This window comes from Protopterus annectens, chromosome 1.part0 (assembly GCF_019279795.1).
Source record: "Protopterus annectens isolate FY-2018-M chromosome 1.part0, PAN1.0, whole genome shotgun sequence".
NCBI classification, from domain to species: domain Eukaryota; kingdom Metazoa; phylum Chordata; order Ceratodontiformes; family Protopteridae; genus Protopterus; species Protopterus annectens.
This window is the reverse complement of record NC_056725.1, coordinates 1390981422-1391001402: the sequence shown is the minus strand read 5'-3', so window position 1 is coordinate 1391001402 and position 19981 is coordinate 1390981422. Positions and strand designations below refer to the sequence as shown.

General features: G+C 43.4%; 1 protein-coding gene across 1 annotated transcript in view; it reads right to left on the bottom strand.

Moving 5' to 3' along the window:
* Nucleotides 1-19981, bottom strand: part of CASP8AP2 (caspase 8 associated protein 2) — a 402406-nt gene that overhangs the window by 152325 nt on the left and 230100 nt on the right. The window contains exon 3 of the mRNA XM_044071899.1: nucleotides 5542-5641. Coding sequence (XP_043927834.1) covers nucleotides 5542-5641 — 100 coding nt within the window. The remainder of the gene's footprint in view (nucleotides 1-5541; nucleotides 5642-19981) is intronic.

The following is a 19981-nucleotide window of genomic DNA, read 5'->3' as shown; positions in this document are numbered from 1 at the left end:
AAGAATTTGGTTGTCTGTTTCTGTTGCTTCGGTATTTTCAGCGCTGTGGTGGAAAGTTACGGGTAGGGTTCAGGTAAGTGTGTGATTGAGTGCGGGTTAGGTTAGTTGGGTCTATATTATAACATCAAAGTTTTTAAACATTGAATGTTATAATATCGAACCCGTAATGTTGAACATTGAAAACAGCGAAGGTGCAGGACACCAAATTCTTTCCCAGGGAAAGAATTCGGTGGGCCGTTGCTTTGGCATCGCTGTTTTCAGCGTTCGATATGTTGGAACATTACGGGTTGGGTTCAGGTAAGTGTGCGATTGTGTGTAGGTTAGGGAGCAGGTTAGGTGAGTTAGGGTTACGGAGCAGGTCAGGTAAGTGTGCGGTTGTGTGGACGTTAGAGTTAGGGGGAGGGTTAGGTGAGTTAGGGTTAGAGCACGGGTCAGGTAAGTGTGCGACTGTGTGTAGGTTAGGGTTAAGGGGCGGATTAGGTGAGTTAGGGTTAGGGCGCGGGTCAGGTAAGTGTGCAGTTGTGTGTAGGTTAGGGGGCAGGTTAGGGCGCGGGTGAGGTGAGCGATAGTGACGGACCTTAGGGTTAGGGTTGGGTTAAGGTAAGTGGATAGCTAGTAGTGTATGTAAAGTTTAGTTAAGGTTTAGGTGTAGGAATTTAAGTGTATGTATGTGGATTGCTGTTTTTTGTGTGTGCTTGTGTTGTGTGTATGTTTCTCAGAATAGCGATTTTTTTCCCAGGGAAACAATTCGGTATTCTGACTGTTCGATGTTTTCAGATTTCGGTGTTTGGGGTTCGATATTATAACATTCAATGTTTAAAAACTTCAGTGTTATAATATAGACCCAGGTTAGTTAGGGTTAGGGTGCGGGTTAGGTATGTGTGCGATTGTGCGGACGTGAGGGTTAGGTGAGTTAGGGTTAGGGCACGGGCTAGGTATGTGTGCGATTGTGTGGACGTGAGGGTTAGGTGAGTTAGGGTTAGGGCGGGGGTCAGGTAAGTGCGCGATTGTGTGGACGTGAGGGTTAGGGCGGGGTAGGTGAGTTAGGGTTAGGGCGCGGGTGAGGTGTGTGCGCGATAGTGACAGACCTTAGGAATAGAGTTTGGGTTAAGGTAAGTGGATAGTTAGTGGTGTGTGTATAGTTTACTGTAGGGTTAGGTGTAAGATTTCAGGTGTATGTGTGTGGATTGCTGTTTGTTTGGTGTGCTTGTGTTGTGTGTGTGTGTTTTGGAACAGCAAATTTTTTTCCCTAGGAAAACATTCGCTGTTCTGTATGTTCGATGTTTTCAGCTTTCACTGAATAGGGGTCGATTTTAGAACATTAGAAGTTTTGAAACTTCGATGTTCTGATATAGACCCATTACTTAAGCCCTATATTCTTTTAGAGAAAAAACTTTATGGACGCTATATACCTCGTTAGGTACATACTAAAGGAAGCACTGTGCTCAATGACAGGTCTGATGAATGAAGAGTGCAGTGGAATAATGACTTTCTTGGACCTAGATGCCATATCTTTGTTTATTAAATTGCACATAATAGAATGATTTCCTCTCTACTATAGACATGTGATGGTCAAAGGCTAGATTACTGTCTATGTGTCCCCCCACGTCCCTGATTAGTGGGTCAACTTTTAGGGGTGTATTGTCAATATGATAGTTACCAGGGGTGGATGACTATAGGATACTATTATACATTTCTTGGCATTTAGTTTAGTCCGTGACTCTGACATCAGTTGTTTGTCTGTGTCAGCCCTTCCTGGAGAACATTTGTGACTGTGAAGGATTCAATGACAGCTCTTACTTCACAATCATCTGCAAATTTAGTCAGCCAGAGGCCAATGACATTGGCCTTGACTTCACAGAAGTAAATGCCAAAAAGGAATGGTCCCAGGACCAATCCCTGATGGACACCGCTTGTAAATGGCCTCTCTGTAGAGGTGGACTCCCCAATTCTAACTTGCTGGGTGTTGTCTGTGAGCCAACTGGCTATCCACTGAATGACATAAGGGTTTATAACTAACCTCTTGAGTTTGTCAACAATACTCGAGCAGGGCTTTGTGTCAAATGCCTTGGCTAGCCAAGATAGGCAGTATGAACCATTTTGCCCTCCCCCATTGCTTTTGTGGCCTTCTCAAAGAAGTCCACCAGGTTGAGTAGGCATGACCTGCCCTTGACAAAAAAAAAATTGGGTTGGGTCCAGTGTCTTGAGGTTTCCTATGTTATTATTGATCATATCTATGATAATTCTTTCCATGGCTTTGCATACAAGACTAGTGAGACTTATGGGTTTGCAGTTTTCAGGGTCTGTAGATAGCCCACCTTTGTGCAGAAGAATGGCTGTAGTTGTTCTCCATTCATTAGGCACAAAGCCTATTTGGAGGCAACAGCTGAACAGTAATTCCAGACGGGCTGATAGGTCATATTTCATGCTATTTAGAAGGCATCCTGGAATATTGTCTGACGCCACTGGTGCAGTGTTCTTGGCTTTAGCTTAGGGAGTTATATTTGATGGCATTTCCTGAAGAAAGGTTGAGGGGGAGACGGGGGTAAAGTTAGAGATGAATTTGTCAACCAGTAGGTTTGCTACATCTTCTGGCTCAGTATAGGTGGTTCCATTAACAATGAACTCTACACACAACTGCATATTGTCTTTGAGGTTGAGGACAAAGCTAAAGAATGCCTTGTGGTCGCCCTTGGCTTGAGATGCCAACTTTACCTCAAAGTCGGCTTTGGTAGACTATTTGTCCCCCGAGTTGTTTGAGGAGGGTGCTTTTATCCTAGTGGGTGCTGCACCTCCTAATTTTTTCTATGACTTTCTTCCTTCTGTTATACAGCCTACTGATGTTATGATGCCACCAAGGTGGCTTGTTTTTTGAGTTAGTTCTGTACTACTTCTTGGTGGGAACAGATGCCTCTATGCAGTTTTTAACATGCTTTTGTAGGGTTTCTGTGAACATTTCTGTGGGGGCAGCAGTGTTCTCATGGTATATGGGGTATGAAATTTGACAGGTTATCACTTAAATAGCAGGAAGTTAGCCTTAGAGTTGTTCCTGAATATTCCAGGGTTAGCTGGGGTTCCAGGTTTTATTTTTACTTCAAAGGACACCATTTTGTGGTCTGACCTTAGGACCAGATACAGTATGGTTGCACTCCAGTTTGGTGTACGGACAATCTGGTCCAGGGAATTTGTGTTTACAAAATCCAGGAATCTCTGTGCCTGTAATTTAGGTGTCATATACAACTCCCAGTTAACAATGGGGTAATTAAAGTCAGCCATGAATATGGTACTGGGTTGGATGGTGAGTATTTCCAATAAGTTTAAATACACAGTATGGGTTTCCTATAGCTTGCAAGGAAGTGGCAATGGATTTTGCCTATGGTTATTTGAACATGGAGAAGTTCAAGTGCACTGTCCTTTTTGATGAGCCTTGCAGTAAATTTATTTTTGAGGTAAATCAAGACATGTCCACCTTTAGTACCTGTCTGTACAGTAGTTGGTCTAAATGTGTGGAAGGCACTATAACCTTGCACTTTCGGTGTGCTCTCCACAACTTTAAACCATGTCTCAGTGACCACACATATATCAGCATTCCTTATGATGAAGAGAGCTTCTAGGGAGTGGAGTCTTTTTGTTTAGACTCCTAACATTGCGTAGCAACACCTTTAGATTTTCTTGGTTTTGATTTGCTACGTCAGAAGTACTTTCAGTCTGGCATTGCCTAAAAAAAGGCACTATGGGACAGGACAATGTTTTAGCTAATATTCGAAAAACCTCAGGGGAGAGGTGCAAACCATCCCTGGCAAAGCAGCATGGTCTGTTGACCATGTCCTTCCATGCTGACAAATACTGCACCCTCTTAGAATAACACCAGAAACTAAGTCAATTATTAAAGTCAGTCATCTTTTGTCTGCATTGTGGCATCACCCTTGGAGAAGGTAAAATGTTGCTCAATGCCTGACTCATACCAGCCTGGGACACACACTCCAACAGCTCCATGATGTTTCTCTTCATATTGTCTAGGGAAGTACGCCTCAAGTCATTTACAACCACATGGACTACGACTAAGTCATATTGGTACTTGTGTTCCAATGACCTGAGTATGTATTTAATGTGGCAGATCCTGCCTCTGATAAGCAGCTGACTGTGATGTTCTCCTTATACAGTCTGAGGAGAGGGATATCAGTGTGTCTCACAATGGAATCTGACCATAACGTTGTCATCCATAAGAACACAGACATTACAGCTGCAAGGCTTAAATATGAGTAGTTTTCACTGATAACATTCAGGAATGAAGAACTCAAACTTAGGTGCGAAGAGTGATATCCTAGTATGGTATTTAGCATTACTGTGTGCAGTGGTGCAGAGTGTGTGTCTGCGCATGTGTGTGTGTGTGTGTGTGTGTGTGTGTGTGTGCCTGCGCGCAGTGGTGCAGTGTGTGTGTGTGTGTGTGTGTGTGTGTGTGTGTGTGTACACGCATGCATGCAAGCAAGCATGTGCCACTTCAAAAAAACATTGCAAATCAGTGCATCAGAGACGAGGAGCCCAGTCTTTAGATTTAGCATCCAAGGACCCTGACGTTAGGTCTGAAAGATACATAATCTATAAGCCACTGCTCAAGGTTTTAGAAAAAAGATCAAGTGTACATTCTTCACAGTATAACCTGACAGCTTTAGGTTTCAAAACATTCTAAGCACACTTTGTTCTTCAGTTTAATTTTCCACAGATGTCCTATTTGTAGGCGATTTTGAGGAGGTAGTGAAGGTGAAGATGTGTTTCAGCCAAAAGACAATTTTATTTTCACGTCCTACAAACAGAAAAAATGGACTGGTCCTATCGCAACAGGGACTGTTCTTATCAAATCTGACAAAGGGTAACCTAAAAGAGCATCCAAACTCCATAAGAGGCTGTTTTCAGAAGCTTATCCACAATTCCTATGACCTCATCTTCAGCAATGATCCAGGGGAATTAATTTGGTGGTGGTGATGTGGCACTAACTGTTAAAAATGGTGGGATACAGACAACTGGCTCCTTCAGGGTTCCTGTCTGTAGAAGGAAGCATCTTATCTTTTTAATTATCTGTTCATACACTTACCTGTGTTGGTTACTTACTATCCCTCCAACATTGTTCTATGCCTTTTAGCTTTAAAATACATCTTGGTAATCTCATCTCCCTGACTCCATTTCACCTGCTTCAGAAATGGATCACCTTCCACAGGCAAGTTGTGCCTTGGTTTTCAGCTCCATCTCTCTAAACATGTCCTTTCACTTTCAAAAATGTATTAAGCCACCCACAAATATGCAATAGAGTAAGGATACACAGACTACATAGGTTTGACAGCAGAGCAAGGAAGCTGATTACAAAGGTGACTAGTTTTCTGCCTAGCAACTAGCAAGTCCAAACATAACTTTGGCTATCTTTTCTACCTTCAAAACTATTCTCTGCCAGTACTATACCAATCTAGTCAAGACAAATGTTTGGTAGCCTCCTACTAAGCTACTTCAATACAGATGTCCTTGTTTCAGTTAAACAGCAAGAATTACCTGTTCAGGGGTTTTACTTAGTTTTGTAGACAAAACTTCAAATGTTTTCTCAGAAAGTCCTTTCTGCTGGCATTCCAGAAGGATTTGTCTATCATCATCTCTGCAGAAGGAGAAAAGTGAAGGAGGAAAACAGCAGTTAAACAGGAGAAATTTTAAGCATATGAAAAAATTCCATCCTTTCTCAGTTTTTAAACTTTGTTCAATACCTGTGAGAAATTTTAAGCATATAAAATATTCTATCCTTTTCTCATTTTTTAAACTTTGCTCAATACTTGCTCTACTACACTCCAAAGTAAATAAACTCATCTTTTCTACTCGGAGATTTCCAGTTATCTCTCACTCCTTTTATGTGCATTTCTTTCAAAGGAAAAGAAAACCAAAGACAAAACATAACTGCAAACAGCTGGAAATGACATCTTCTGCAGCACAGCTGAAACCACTGACAAAAAGGATTGTTAAAACATGCATATAGACTTACCATTCTCTAAATGATGGTTAAGAATTACTAGACCAGTAACAAAGGCTTTTCAACTTTATTACTAAAATGATTCATTTGGGTAGGGGATTAACACCCAACACCATTTATGTCTTGGCAGACCTTCAGAACCACAAAATCTACCAATGACAGGCATGGCATCCAACTGACAGAGGAACAGTAATATTCCTTTTTTTCTATTGGTAATATATTTGTCTGCATCCCACAATCCTCCCAACCCTTCTTATCACTTTACTCCACATGAAACAAATAAAAAACACATGCCAGGGACATTAGGGCTCTTTTAGCATCATTGATCCCTGGCACTGGAAATGCAACAATCTCCCTTTGTCCAAACCAAATGACTGCACAGTCAAATATGCCCAATAGAGTCATCAGCTGCTATGATGTTTTTATTTGGACCAACAGATTTAGTGGCATCAGAAGGTTTGCAGTCTGCGGACTAGTGACTCTCTCAAGTTTTTTTTGACGACCTCAGTGTACACTGGTTTAATGTGATCTTGTGGCAGAGTTTGTGTGCTGCTGACCCACCATCTGTACAACTGAGAGGGCGGTATCCTAGATGCTCTAACACACTTTACTGCATAATTCTATCCATTTAGATTCAAGTAGTTAGAGCATCTTCATCTGAGTTAGACGAATATGCTCCAACACAGATGCAATATCTAGTTGAACCTAAAGGGAAGAAATTATGCAATGCAGTCTAATCATATAGTACATAGCTAGAATTTGATATACTACTCAAATTCAGTGCAACAATATGAGGATTGAAAAGTAGTACAGATTAAAGACAGCAAGACCTGGGAGTAATACACAACTACAGTTTTGTACAGTGCACAATTACAGTATCAACACATACACAAATGCCATATAACAACATTAGAATGATAGAGGAACAGCTAATACAAAAATTATAGAGTATAGTCTACAACAACAAAATCAGACACCTCCAAAAGTATGACAGCAAGCTGGCTCAAATATCACAACCCACCTACTTCAACAGTTAACTGCCAGCAGGAAAAAAACCAGGCAGCACAGACTTGGGTGTCACATCGTGATTTGCTTTTTGGATTTATAAAATTCTGTTGCCACACATTTGGATGCAGCCACATACAGTTACACTATCGATAACTAGTTTAAGTACAAAGAAAAATGAAGATATTAATAGCTGTTGGTGATACTTGAACTGGTCTTGCAGCAGAAATGAGCTGTTAGAATTATGACGATTTCAGCAACTGACCTACAGGTAAACAACAGTGAAAAAGAAAGGCAGCCAAGCCAATCTGGGTGCAAAATGAATTCCTCTAAACAAGTAGTGGCAGCAACTTGCAACTCAGTACAGCTTACAGGAATGTTGCCTGTTAGCCAATGTGTAGCTTAATTTTGAGACCATGATGACTGTAGAAAACCTTTAGTTATGTACTTACCATAACTTCGGATGTATGGGATCCTATCTCGCCTACATTCATAACTGATGGGTTCGGAGCCGATCCATCGGCTCCGACTCGGCCAACTAGTATACTAGAACGAAGTCTCTTATTGGCTGGGCTACCCTCTATCCCAGGATGCACCACACCTGCTTCCCCAGATCTTGTTTGTTCGCTTTCATACTTACATGGGGTTCAGGCACCTAGGCAGTGAGACATTTTCCTGTGGTACATTTGACTGGGGACACATGGCTGAAGTGACATTCAGCTGCAGAGAAATATGACTGTTTGTAAATTCCTTGTGGGCAAAGAGAGGCACACACTGCCATGCTCACAGCTTTAATATCCAAATGCATGGTGGCAGAAGAAGTAATGAGTGTTGCGCTCAGTGTACAGTACATGCTTATGTAACTACAACATGTAGAAGTGTGCTACAGCATGGAGGAAATCCTGCATGCAAGTGTAGTCACATTTATGCTCCAGTATGCATTTTAGGTAATGTTCCCTAGACACTGTGAAGAGGATAGTGGTCCATGCACATCACTTATAAAGGCACTGCCCATTGTGCACTGCATTCTTACTGCCACTGACATGCCCTCTGGGCAGCCTGCTGCGGATGCCTGCTATATTTCTTGCTGTCTCATGTTGCCTTGGGGACCATGGACATTTTTTTCCCCCTGTGCATTTGGTTATTGAAGTTGTGGGCATGGCAACATATTCTTCTCTTTGCCCACAAGGAATCTGCAAACAGCCATATTTCTCTGCAGCTGAATGTTACTTCAGCCATGTGTCCCCAGTCAAATGTACCACAGGGAAATGTCTCGCTGCCTAGGCACCTGAACCCACTTACATGCAAACACAGAAAAAATACCAGTTACTCCAACCAACTAAAGTTCTTCAAGAGAAGATCTCCAAATGGACCAACATTTCTTCTAAATCCGAATGGAAGGGGGAAAGGAGGGTGGGTACGAATGAATGTAGGCTAGATGGATCCCATACATCCGAAGTTATGGTAAGTACATAACTAAAAGATGCAATGGGATCCTATCTCGCCTACATTCATAACTGATGTGACAGCGTCCCTAGCACCTAAATCCCGGGTGGCTCATTGGAAAACACTCCTGAGAACTGTGGAACCAAAGGAAGCCCTGCCTCGAGAAGCCACATCTATTTTGTAATGAGAAATGAAAGTGTGCGGAGAAGTCCAGGTAGCCGCAGCACAAATATCATCTATTGATAATTTGGAGTGGAATGCTACAGAAGTAGCCATTGCCCTGGTAGAATAAGCCCTGACTGGAAAGGGAAGCTCTTTGTCAGCCTGCGAATAAATGAAACAGATGCAATCTTTAATCCATTTGGCTATGGAGGTTTTAGCCACTGGTTGACCCATCCTGTTTTTTGCAAAGGACACAAACAGTTGATTTGACTTCCACGTCTGAGTAGTCCTGTTCAAATAAAAACGCAGTTGTCTATGGACATCCAACTGATGAAAGATATATTCTGCGTTATTGGAGAATTTGGGAAAAAATACAGGGAGCTCTAGGGACTGTTGAATGCAGAAAGAAGATGCTACCTTTGGTAAAAAAGAGGGATTTAATTTAAGGGACACTCTATCTTTGTGAAAAATCAAATAAGGAGGATTAGAACAAAGAGCCTGGAGCTCTGAAACCCGCTTGGCCGAAGTTATGGCCACTAAAAAAGCGGTCTTCCAAGACAGGAATTTCATATCACAGGTAGCTGCTGGTTCAAAGGGGCGGGCAGTTAAGGCAGCCAGGACCATATTTAGGTCCCAAGGGGGCACAGGATGAGATATCGGGGGCCTAAGGAGCCACGCTCCTTTAAGGAAAGACTTGCAAAGCTTGTTTGCCATTAATGAAGGTTCAAAAGAAACATGAAAATTAGAGATGGCCGCTAGCTGAACCTTAATCGTGGAAACTGAAGAGCCCAACTGAAAAAGAGAGGCCAGGAAATTTAAGACCTCCGGTACTGGGGCAGTAAGAGGGTCTATACCTCGTCGCTGTGCCCAAAGGGCAAACCTCTTCCATTTGCTGGAATACAGTTTGATAGTGGAAGGTTTGTGAGAAGAGGACAAAATGTGGATAACCTCCGGAGAGAGGGAACTGTCCCTGACTAAGGATGGAAGTGGAGTAACCAAGCAGCCAACCTCAAGGACCTGAGAAGATGGGTGAGACTGTCCTGACTGATGAGTCAACAAGTGTGGCACCGGGTCCAGAAACCATGGACCTTCCACCGCATACCTCCGAAGGAAGGGGAACCAAACCTGACGAGGCCAGTGCGGGGCAATCAAAATCATGTCGCTCTCCAGGTAAATTGCCTTCTGTATCACCCTCGGCAGGAGGGGAACCGGAGGGAAGGCATAAAGGAGACCGGGGGGCCAAATGTGGGTTAGAGCGTCCCTGGAAATCTGTCCCTGAGAGAGAGTCAGAGTGAAGAACTCTCCGCACTTTGCATTGTGGGGGCTGGCAAACAAATCGCAGCAAGGGAGACCCCATTTGGCGAAGATTTTCGCAGCCACTCTTTGGTTGAGGGACCACTCGTGGGGTAACAGGATAGTCCTGCTTAGTCTGTCCGCAATCACATTGGATTTCCCCGGGATGTGCGTTGCCATTAGGAAGCGGTTGGTAGCTACCGCCCAGTGCCAAAGTCTCATGGCTTCTCTGCACAGTGGGTACGACCTGGTCCCGCCTTGCTTGTTTATATACCAAACTACCGACATGTTGTCGGATAGGATAGCAATCAGACCTTGCGGGAGAGCGTGATGGAGAGCTTGTAGTACCAGTAGCACCACTCTCATTTCCAGGATATTGATGTGTAAATGCGCTTCCTGGGGTTGCCATGTGCCTTGGACAGACCTGTCCAGATAATGACCCCCCCACCCTACCTGGGAGGCGTCCGTGGTCACAGTGGCAACGGGGGAATGAAGGATAAAAGGTCGCCCCTGGTCGAGATTGGATCGGAGGAGCCACCAATGCAGATCTCGACGGCAACTTTCCATAATCATAACCAAGTGGTTCAAGGGAAGTTCCTGATAGGACCATTGAACCGAAAGTAGCCATTGCAGCACTCGCATGTGCAGTCTGGCTAAGGGGACTAGGAGAATAGTTGATGCCATTGACCCCAATACCTGCAGAATCAGATTGGCCGGAGCTCTTGATAGGGGGAGGCAGGATCGAACTTGAATCTGCAAAACCTGAATCCTTTCTGCCGGTAAGATGGCGCGCATCCTTCTTGTGTCTAACTCTGCGCCTATAAAGGTAATATGCTGAGATGGCTGTAACACAGATTTTTCCCAGTTGAAAGTGATTCCTAGGAAACGGCCCAAGCTGACTGTGGCCATGAGCGACTGAATTAGTAGATGCTTGGAGGTGGCAGTAAGGAGCCAGTCGTCTAGATATGGAAACACTTGGAATCCTAGACTTCTCAGGTGAGCAGTCACCACTGCCAGACACTTGGTGAACACCCTGGGGGCTGTGGTGAGACCAAAGGGCAGTGCTCGAAACTGGAAATGACTGTCTCCCAGGCGGAAGCGTAAATGACTCCTGGACTCTTGACTTATCAGAATGTGATAGTAAGCGTCCTTGAGATCTATGGAGCACATCCAGACATCCTTCTCCAATAGTGGGAGAATGGACTGAAGAGTGACCATTCGGAATTTGGACTTTTTCACAAAGCGATTCAATGAACTGAGGTCCAAAATGGGCCTGAAGTCCCCTGTCTTTTTTGGCACCAAAAATAGTCTTGAGTAAGTTCCTGATCCGATCTGATCGGCGGGGACAGGCTGGATGACTCCTTTTTCTAGCAGCTTTGAAACCTCTATTGCTGCTTGATCCCGCTGACTGGGTGGCACGTCCGGGATTTCTCTGAAGGGGGGGCTTGATGAAGGGAATGAGATAGCCTCCGGTAATAATCCGGAGCACCCACTGGTCGCTGGTAATAGCTTCCCAAGCCTGTGGGTGTTCCGCAAAACGACCCCCGACTGGCTCCGGAGCTGCACAGTCGGGCACCAACTCAGGGACGGTGAGCGTACGAGGAACCACGAAAGGAATCGCGGTCTCCAGAGTTACGGGGGCCTCTGCCACCTCTGGGACGGCGTCTTCCCGAATCCCCCCCCCCCGCCTCTAGAGGGGGGATCACTGGGTGGAGTAGGGAAAGACCTCTGAGTTCTCCTGAACCACATTTTCCCTCCTCTCTGGGCCTTGGGGTAAGGTCTAGAGGGAGCGGAAAAACGGGCCCCAATGGCAGTCAAGGTCTTGCCCTCCTGCTCGCACCGAGTCAGTGTGTCCTTCACCTTGGGTCCAAACAAAGAGGACCCATCAAAAGGGGCGTCGGCGAAGGAAGACTTGAAGGCCTCCGCAAAGGAACACAAGCGTAACCAGGCGTGTCTCCTAAGGGCCACGCCTGTTCCCGCTGCTCTACTCGCCCCCTCGGCCGCATACGAGATGAGCCTCATGGACGAGTTCACAATGGATGATAAGGTAGTCATCTGGGCGCCAACAGTGTGGGCTAACGCCTCAGGTAGATTACCTGTGAGGGACTCACCTAGCTCTTTAAGGAGGTCCCTTTGGAGCCTAGTAAAATGACACAGGTAAAGGCCGCTGAAGAAAGGGTACGCTTCCCGTACCTATCCATGCTCCTGGAATCCTTATTAGGAGGGTGGATAGACGTTGAAGCCTCTGCCACATCCTGCTGTGTGGCAGATGCCACCACCATCGCATCTACAGGAACTCCTTTCATTAAAAATTCCTTTTGAGGGGGGGCTGAAAGGAATTTGTTGGGTTTTGCAGGCACCGGTTCCACAGAGTCAGGGTGCTCCCAAGCCCTTCGAGAAATTAAATCAAGTAACTCATCGAAGGGCGGAGACACCCAGGAGGCGGAGGGCTGGGCCCCGAAGGCCTTGAGGAAGACTGACTCCTCAGCGGAAGGGGTTTTGGCCTGCCAATCTCCTCTCTGTCTCAGAATCTCAAGGATATCCGAGAAAGAGACATCATCCGAAGATGATTTTGGGGACCCCTCCGCATCATCGAGGTCAGTGTCAGATGTGATAGACTCATCTTGGGAGTCCACGTGCTTCCTCTTGCACAATTTCTTCCGTGGAGGCTCATCCGAAGCGGTTTCGGACGGACCCCCCGGGGGCCCCCACGGGGGTATCCTCAGGCCCTGGGACCCCACTGTCATGGGACTGCAGTACGCCAGAAGCACCAGTCTCTAGGTCTAGGGACGGTGAGATGGAAACCTGCTGAGCCGGCAAGGACATGGCCAGCGCGCTCCTCATGACCTCAAAGGCAGGACCTCCAGACTCCATGGAGGTCACTGGCCGAGAGACCACGACGGCACTAGGAATCCCCGCAGCCGATGCTCCGAGGGGAAGACTAGGCACCAAGGCACCTAGCTCCAAGTTGTTCCCCTCGGCCCCGGCTGAGGAAGTCCTGCACCGAACCCCGAACCAGAGGACAGGGTAGGAACAATGGTCGGAACCGACAAACTCCGAAGGGGTCTCGGTTCCGACTGTGCGGCTCCGCCTTGCTCCACCATCACCGACTCCAATGGCTCCGAAGAAGTTGGAGGAGGAATCGAAAGCTTCGAGGGCCGATTGGCTCCGGGGCCGAATGGGCTGGAGCCGAGACCATTTTTGTGAAAACCGGAGACTGGAAAAGCCTCTGAATAACTCTATCCAAATCCGAATCAGATAATTTGGAGGATCTAGAGGAAATAGAAAGGGGCCGAGACGACTTCTCTCTCGGCTCAGACAAGGTAGGGGACCGGCTCCGAAAGGGCTCCAACACTATCGGCGCCGGATCCGACACAGTATGAATAAGGATCGGCGCCGAAGGAGCTTTCGGAGCCGAGGGGGAAGAGTCTGAGCTGCAGACCTCCATCGGCTCCAAGACCAATGGAACCGAGGGAGGTGATTCACCTCTCGATGCTCCAACCTGCGGCTCCGAAACTAATGGAGCCGAGGAAAGAGGCATCGAGGCAGACCCTCGGCTCCGAAGTCAGTGGAGCCGAGGAAGAAGAGGTCGACTTATGCTTCTTAGTAGTCGGCTCCGACGGACTGGTCGGAGCCGACAACCTTTTCTTTTTAGAAGCAGTAGCAGAAGATGAAGCCAAAGCTTCCTCAAAGGAGGGCTTAATAAGGCCCTTCAGGATTAATTTACTTTTACGTTCTTGAAGAACCCTAGCGGAAAAGGCATGGCAAACACTACATGTCTCTTGCAAATGCTTTGGCCCTAAACAATAAACGCAAATGGCATGACTATCCATGATAGACATTTTATAATTGCACTTACTGCACTTTTTAAAACCAGATTTCTGCTCTTTAGACATTTTCACCAACAAACTAATGGAATAGTGGAACAATCTAACTGCCACACAAAAAACAGTACTTCACCAAAAACTTTAAAGCGCGAGAATAGGGCGCGAGCCCTCTGAACACAAGATTTACCTCACAAGGAGAAAGAACAACAACAAAGGGAACACAACAACGGGCAAAAGCCCTCTAACTTAAACGGGCTTTACCCAGAGAAGAAAAAGGAATAAAAACAGACAACACACTCACTCCACTAAGAAGGGCAAAGGCCCTCTAACTTAAACGGGCCTTGCCCGAAGTACCAACAGATACAAAATGCCAATAACACTCAAACAATACACAAACTTAAGAATAGCTGTTAAAACAGCTGTTGATTGAATTTATGAGGAAACCCCAGGTCAAAAGACCAGAAAAAAGAAGAAAATACACTTAGCTCCAGCCAAGTCGAGACCACGTCTAGCTTGATAAAGCGGCAAACGAGATCTGGGGAAGCAGGTGTGGTGCATCCTGAGATAGAGGGTAGCCCAGCCAATAAGAGACTTCGTTCTAGTATACTAGTTGGCCGAGTCGGAGCCGATGGATCGGCTCCGAACCCATCAGTTATGAATGTAGACGAGATAGGATCCCATTACATCTAACAGTTATAAACACTTTGTTGTGCACAATGCAGAAAAGTCAAATCTGTGTAGAACTAGTCAATCCAGTAGTTAGTAGATATGTGTAGCAAGGAATATAGCAAATAGTAGTTCTGCCAAAGACAGCAGTTGGTCCTGCTACCCAGGAAAACTTAAAATCCATATTTAAAAAGTCACAATCAGAAACCACTGTAAATTAATCCTGGAGTAAGCTCAGGACATCAGCAATCTTCTCTCAATAGAAAGCCAAAAAGTATCACAAACAAGCAAAATTATGACATAAGAAACAGAAGCTGAACATTAGCAGTAAATGCTTTAAAAGCAGAGAAATGAAAATAGATTTCAAAAATGGCACCTTCCTATTTTTTTGGGAATGGTAGCACAGTCAAATTCATTTAGAACTGCTCAACCCAGTAGCAGTGTGCAGCAAAGAAATGCAGCACAATAGTCCAGTCAATAATGCACCATATCCTGTTATACAGCACAATATACAAGCTACATTTAAAAGTCACAATCTGTCCTGTTTATCTTGGGGCATAGTCTAAAGCACCTAAAATTAACACTTCTTAAGAACTGTATAGTAAACCCCCATTAAGAACAGTCAAGAAATAATTCACATTGCAAGATGGGAATAAAGAACAATTACAAAAATGCATAAATCTTCAAAAAAAAGAGAGAGTCTGGAACAGCTCTAAATAATAACACAATTTAGAGAAGCACATTAACACAATATAACTACGAAGATGGGTGAAAAGGCACAGTAAAAAGGAAAGACCTAAGGAGGAGACTTGAGCCTTAAACCGCAAGATAAAATATAATAAAAGTTTGGTCTAACCTTAAGGTCGTTCAGAACAACAAATGATCAAAAACAGTTGTGGAAAGAAGTACAGAGTGAAGAAAAAAACTTCTGTAAATGTATCTCAAAACAGCCTGGGGGCATTTTTCAGCTATGAACTTGACTAGTGATAAGACAGCCTATGAAAATTTCAAATGCTGAAATGCTTAAGTCTTCCTACTGGTTTTTAAGATTATGGACATATCAAGTCATGTTATATTAGATACTTGGATGTTGGATAGATAACACTTTGGAACAATCTATTCTCCAAACAAGGACACTTAAAAAAAACAGATGAAAAGTTGTTTTTTATATATTGAAAATAACAGGGTGGGAACTTGACCTCGGAGCTCAAGCAGTGTCTTTTTTTTGTTTTACCTTTGTTATTTTATGCTTTCCTAATGCTTCCAATTACTGTTCCAGGATGCTTCCAAAAAGCAAGTAGAAATACAGCATAATATTTTGTTCAGGGTGGTGGTAAACCTACAGCATCACAATTTATGATGAATCTTTTGAAGGAAATGGGAGTTCTAAATCCTTATGACCTAGGGACCCATTTTGATGGAGTTCAATTAAAGAAGTTGCACTTGCTTTTTAAGTGGAAAGATACTCTTTAAAAACAGTAAAGACTTAAAAACTTTGTTAGGTGCATCTTTCTGATAAACTACTAATGCAGAACTGACTTGCCATAAGTAATGAAGCAGGCCATATTAACATTGCACACAGTACAAGGAAGAAGGAAGTTCAGCCTTGGGTAACTTTTTCTTTTTACCTACAGGAGAGAGTAAACTGGTAATCTCCAAGAAGATCTTATTTAACTGTCAGAACTGGAATCAAATGAAAGCAGATGGCAACTGGAATCCTTGGAAACAGACAAAGGAGGGTTACAGGTTGCAAACTTATTGCACATTGAATATAAGGGTTTACGTAACACAGCAAAGGCTACAAGATTGACAACTGCTGGAGGAAGCTACATTTAGAATACTTTATTCCTTGAGGCAGAATGAGTCAGCGAATTACTAAAGGGTCTAGTAAGTAGGGTGGGAAAGGCCTTAAAGGAAATGTAGCAGAGAAGATTACAAGATAATGGAATGCTTTGTTGGAAAATGAGATAGATGATAATGTGGAAACGGATTTTTCTGTTATCCAGACAAACTACATAGTCAAGGTGGTTTCATCATTTAAAAATAACATGACTCAACAAAGAAGACAGTATTTTGTAAATGGATGATTGCCTTAAAGAAATGCATCAATTGCAGAAGGGCATTACATGGATTGGATATGAAAGAAAACAAACCAAGAGACGGAATGATTGGTAAAGAGTAATTTCAAACTACATTTGGAAGAAAAGGCTTAGTCTTCACAAACAGTCTCATCTCTGTACACAATCAAAAAGGATTCTTCAGACCACAAATCCTGAATCTCAGAAATCCTTCATGTAGCAGTAACTGTTGTCAAAAAGAAAACCTAAGATGAAAACTCTGAGTTGGGAAGCATTCCAGGGAATTCAAAAGTGTAGTTGTTTATTGGCTAGAAGGCACAGGAGTTACTATGATGCCTCTGCAATGGCCCAGTAATCAGTGTGCCTCAATCCTCACCAATGGCAACAATGAGGGACGTACACAATGGGAGGATGACAAGTACACACACAGTAAAGTACAATTTCCCTTAACAGCACACAGAAATCACAGCAAGTCTGGGGCTGGTTTCTCCTTCTTTCTCCAGATCCCCAGTAAGACTACTCACTGGCACAGCTACAGGGTTAAGATCTCAGCTGAAGGGTCAAGCCAAAACCTCCAGCATCCTTTCTGTCTAACCAGTGCTTCGTGTCCCTGCCAAAGTAGCTGACACACACACACTTTGAGATCTGATTTATATACAAACACACCTGGGGAAGGCTGGCACAGGTTTACTAGCTATGCCCCCTTCTGCTCAGACTATAAGGTACTTATCACTGCCACCAACCCCTACTTATCAGCTACTTAAAGGCCCTTACAAAGGGTGACCAATCCTACTGTGTAATGTTACCATTATCCAAATGGTAAGTGTGACCAAGACTAAGGTTATTTAGGGGTGGCCTCTACAGTGTCACCAAATACATATGCAAGTACTCCAAGTGCTTAAATATGTCTCACAAATATCAACCACAAAGATAGGTTTAAATATATTTAATAATAAATAATAAAAGAACAAGACGATACTCAACCAACACAGTAATTAAGAAGTTCAGAATCACAGGAAATATTTTAAAATAACATTGGACAGTCTCAAATAAATACAGAAAACATCTAAACTAATCTTTACTATATTCCTATCTATATCTAAAAGATACTATGCCCTAAATAACTTACTTACAGAGCAAGGCAAATGCAGATGTGATGAATGGATGTTTCTAGGTCCAAGACAAGATACAAATTGCACAGTCTTTCTCTAAGAGAGTTCTTAAATTACTATCAAACATTACTGCTGGGTCAACTTGGATAACATCACTCTGTCACCTGCCTTCAGTTCCCAGGCTAACAGTTACCAACAGAATTTTATCATCTCTTTGTGACAAGTACATTATCTCTCAGATGTGCAGCTGTAAGAAGCAATAAAACACTTTACATTTTAAACCTAATAATTAAAATTACTTTCAAGACAATAGAAAAATTTCTAGCTCTAGACTTGTCTCTGCTTGCTGCACTGAAACTGAGACAGAACACAATCATAAAACATTCTGAGTCCAACTTATTTTCTTGAAGTTTTGCAAGTTAACTCTGTATGTTCCAGCTTCTGCTATTAAAACATACATTTGCATAGGTATACAGTTTATATATATTTTTTGTTCTTTTCCAGTATGGTACACTGTGGTTACATTCTTGAAGCTCAGTACATTAGATACAGTTCTGTATAAATCATAGCAATATTCACAAATGACAGAATTATTTACAAAATTCCAGCTAGCTGGGCTGGCAGCATCACAGTTTTTGTTCAGCTTTTTACTGCCTGCTATAAATCAGACGTGTTTGTGTACTTCTGCTCACCATGTAGTGGTAGTTAACAGCACCCTGTATAGCAGCAAATGCTTAGTTTATAAAATTTACCTACAAATCTAGTATTTAGGACTTTAACCTAGATCTTAGAAAGGCTTTGGGCGAAGCTAAGCTTTAAGGCAGCTGGTTAGTGCATCGAACAGCTTTAATGCCAGATCATAGCACTATCTAACATCTAGACTTAACCTTAGACACCACTCCAGTGACCCTGTAAACCCAAGTCCCTAAACCATAATAGCCCAACGCTAATATAGGTTCTTCCAACATGGATATGCAATTTCTTAACGTCCTTGTGGCCAGCTTGGTAGATATGGTAATCCTGAAACAATGTAGCAACTGACTCATGTACTCAATACAACCTTTTAATCCTTAAAGAAACGTAGTATGCACGAGATGAACATACATAACTTCACTGGAGGCATAAATCTCCCTTACAAAGTTGTCAAGAACACATACACATGCACTACATCCTTCACACATATCACTCACCAAACACATAGACCTTCTTATGATGTGGCACTCGAAAGAAACCTTCCCAAACCTCAAAGACCTAAGCCATCAAACAGCAACACCTACCCTTAGCAGTCACTAAAGCACACGCCAAAATCAAAACATAAGACCATACACAAGCCTGCACCCAATGATTCCCCAAGAACACAGCCCATAAGACATGCAAACACTTTACCTAGCACTCTTGTAATAGAGAGTTCTACTGCATACCACAACCATGCCCCTCTTACCAGGCAGGAGAAGGAAAAGATAATGGTTAGTTACCTATCTGGAAATAAGATCCACAATATCATATACACATTCACGCCACTGCACTACAGGTACCAATTTGATTATATCATAGTCTATGTAGGTGTAAATGACCTGATGTGCACCTCAATGGAGTATATGAAAAGAGACATTATGGATCTCTCAATGTGTATCGCAGAAAAGTACATGGCTTGCACTGAGCAGCATTCTACATTCACCAAAAATTATGTCACAGTATGAAAAGAAAATGATTAATTGTAATAACTGGCTTAGTTTGGTGTCAGTCAAGGAACCCAATATCTATTAGCATGGGAGGACATGGTTAACAGACTACATTATTTTGCTAAGGATGGTCTGTACCTGTCCCCCACCCCCCAGGTTTTTGTATATTAGCTAAAACACTTTAGCCACCAATTTACAGCTTTTTCAGACAATGTTAAAATGACAAAACTACCAACACAGCAAAAGAAACTCAAAGCAACCTTAAGGTGTTACTGTTCAATGCTAGCGGTCGAAGAAGAAACTCCACACCCTATGCATTTCTTACTCTGGAGAATGTGGACTTTTGTGCCTTTACAAAGATTTGGTTTAAAGCCGCAGAAAATACTCCCAAAGTGCAAGGCTACAGTGCTTTCCACACATTCAGGCCAACAGCAGCACAGACAGGGGCAAAAGTTGAGCAACAAATACAGGCCCAGCTTGGTTAAACAGGATGATAACCTTGGATTTCAACCAAGTCCAAGTCTCCATTGACAAGGTTACTTATGTCTGACCAAATACAGATCACCTTCTATGACCCATGAAGCTCACAGCTATTACCCTAGACCTACTAGAGATGCTCATCATCAAATCAAATACACTATTCATAAAGTGCTTTAACTATCATTCTATAGACTGGGAAGCGCACACTGCCTCTATCTCACAG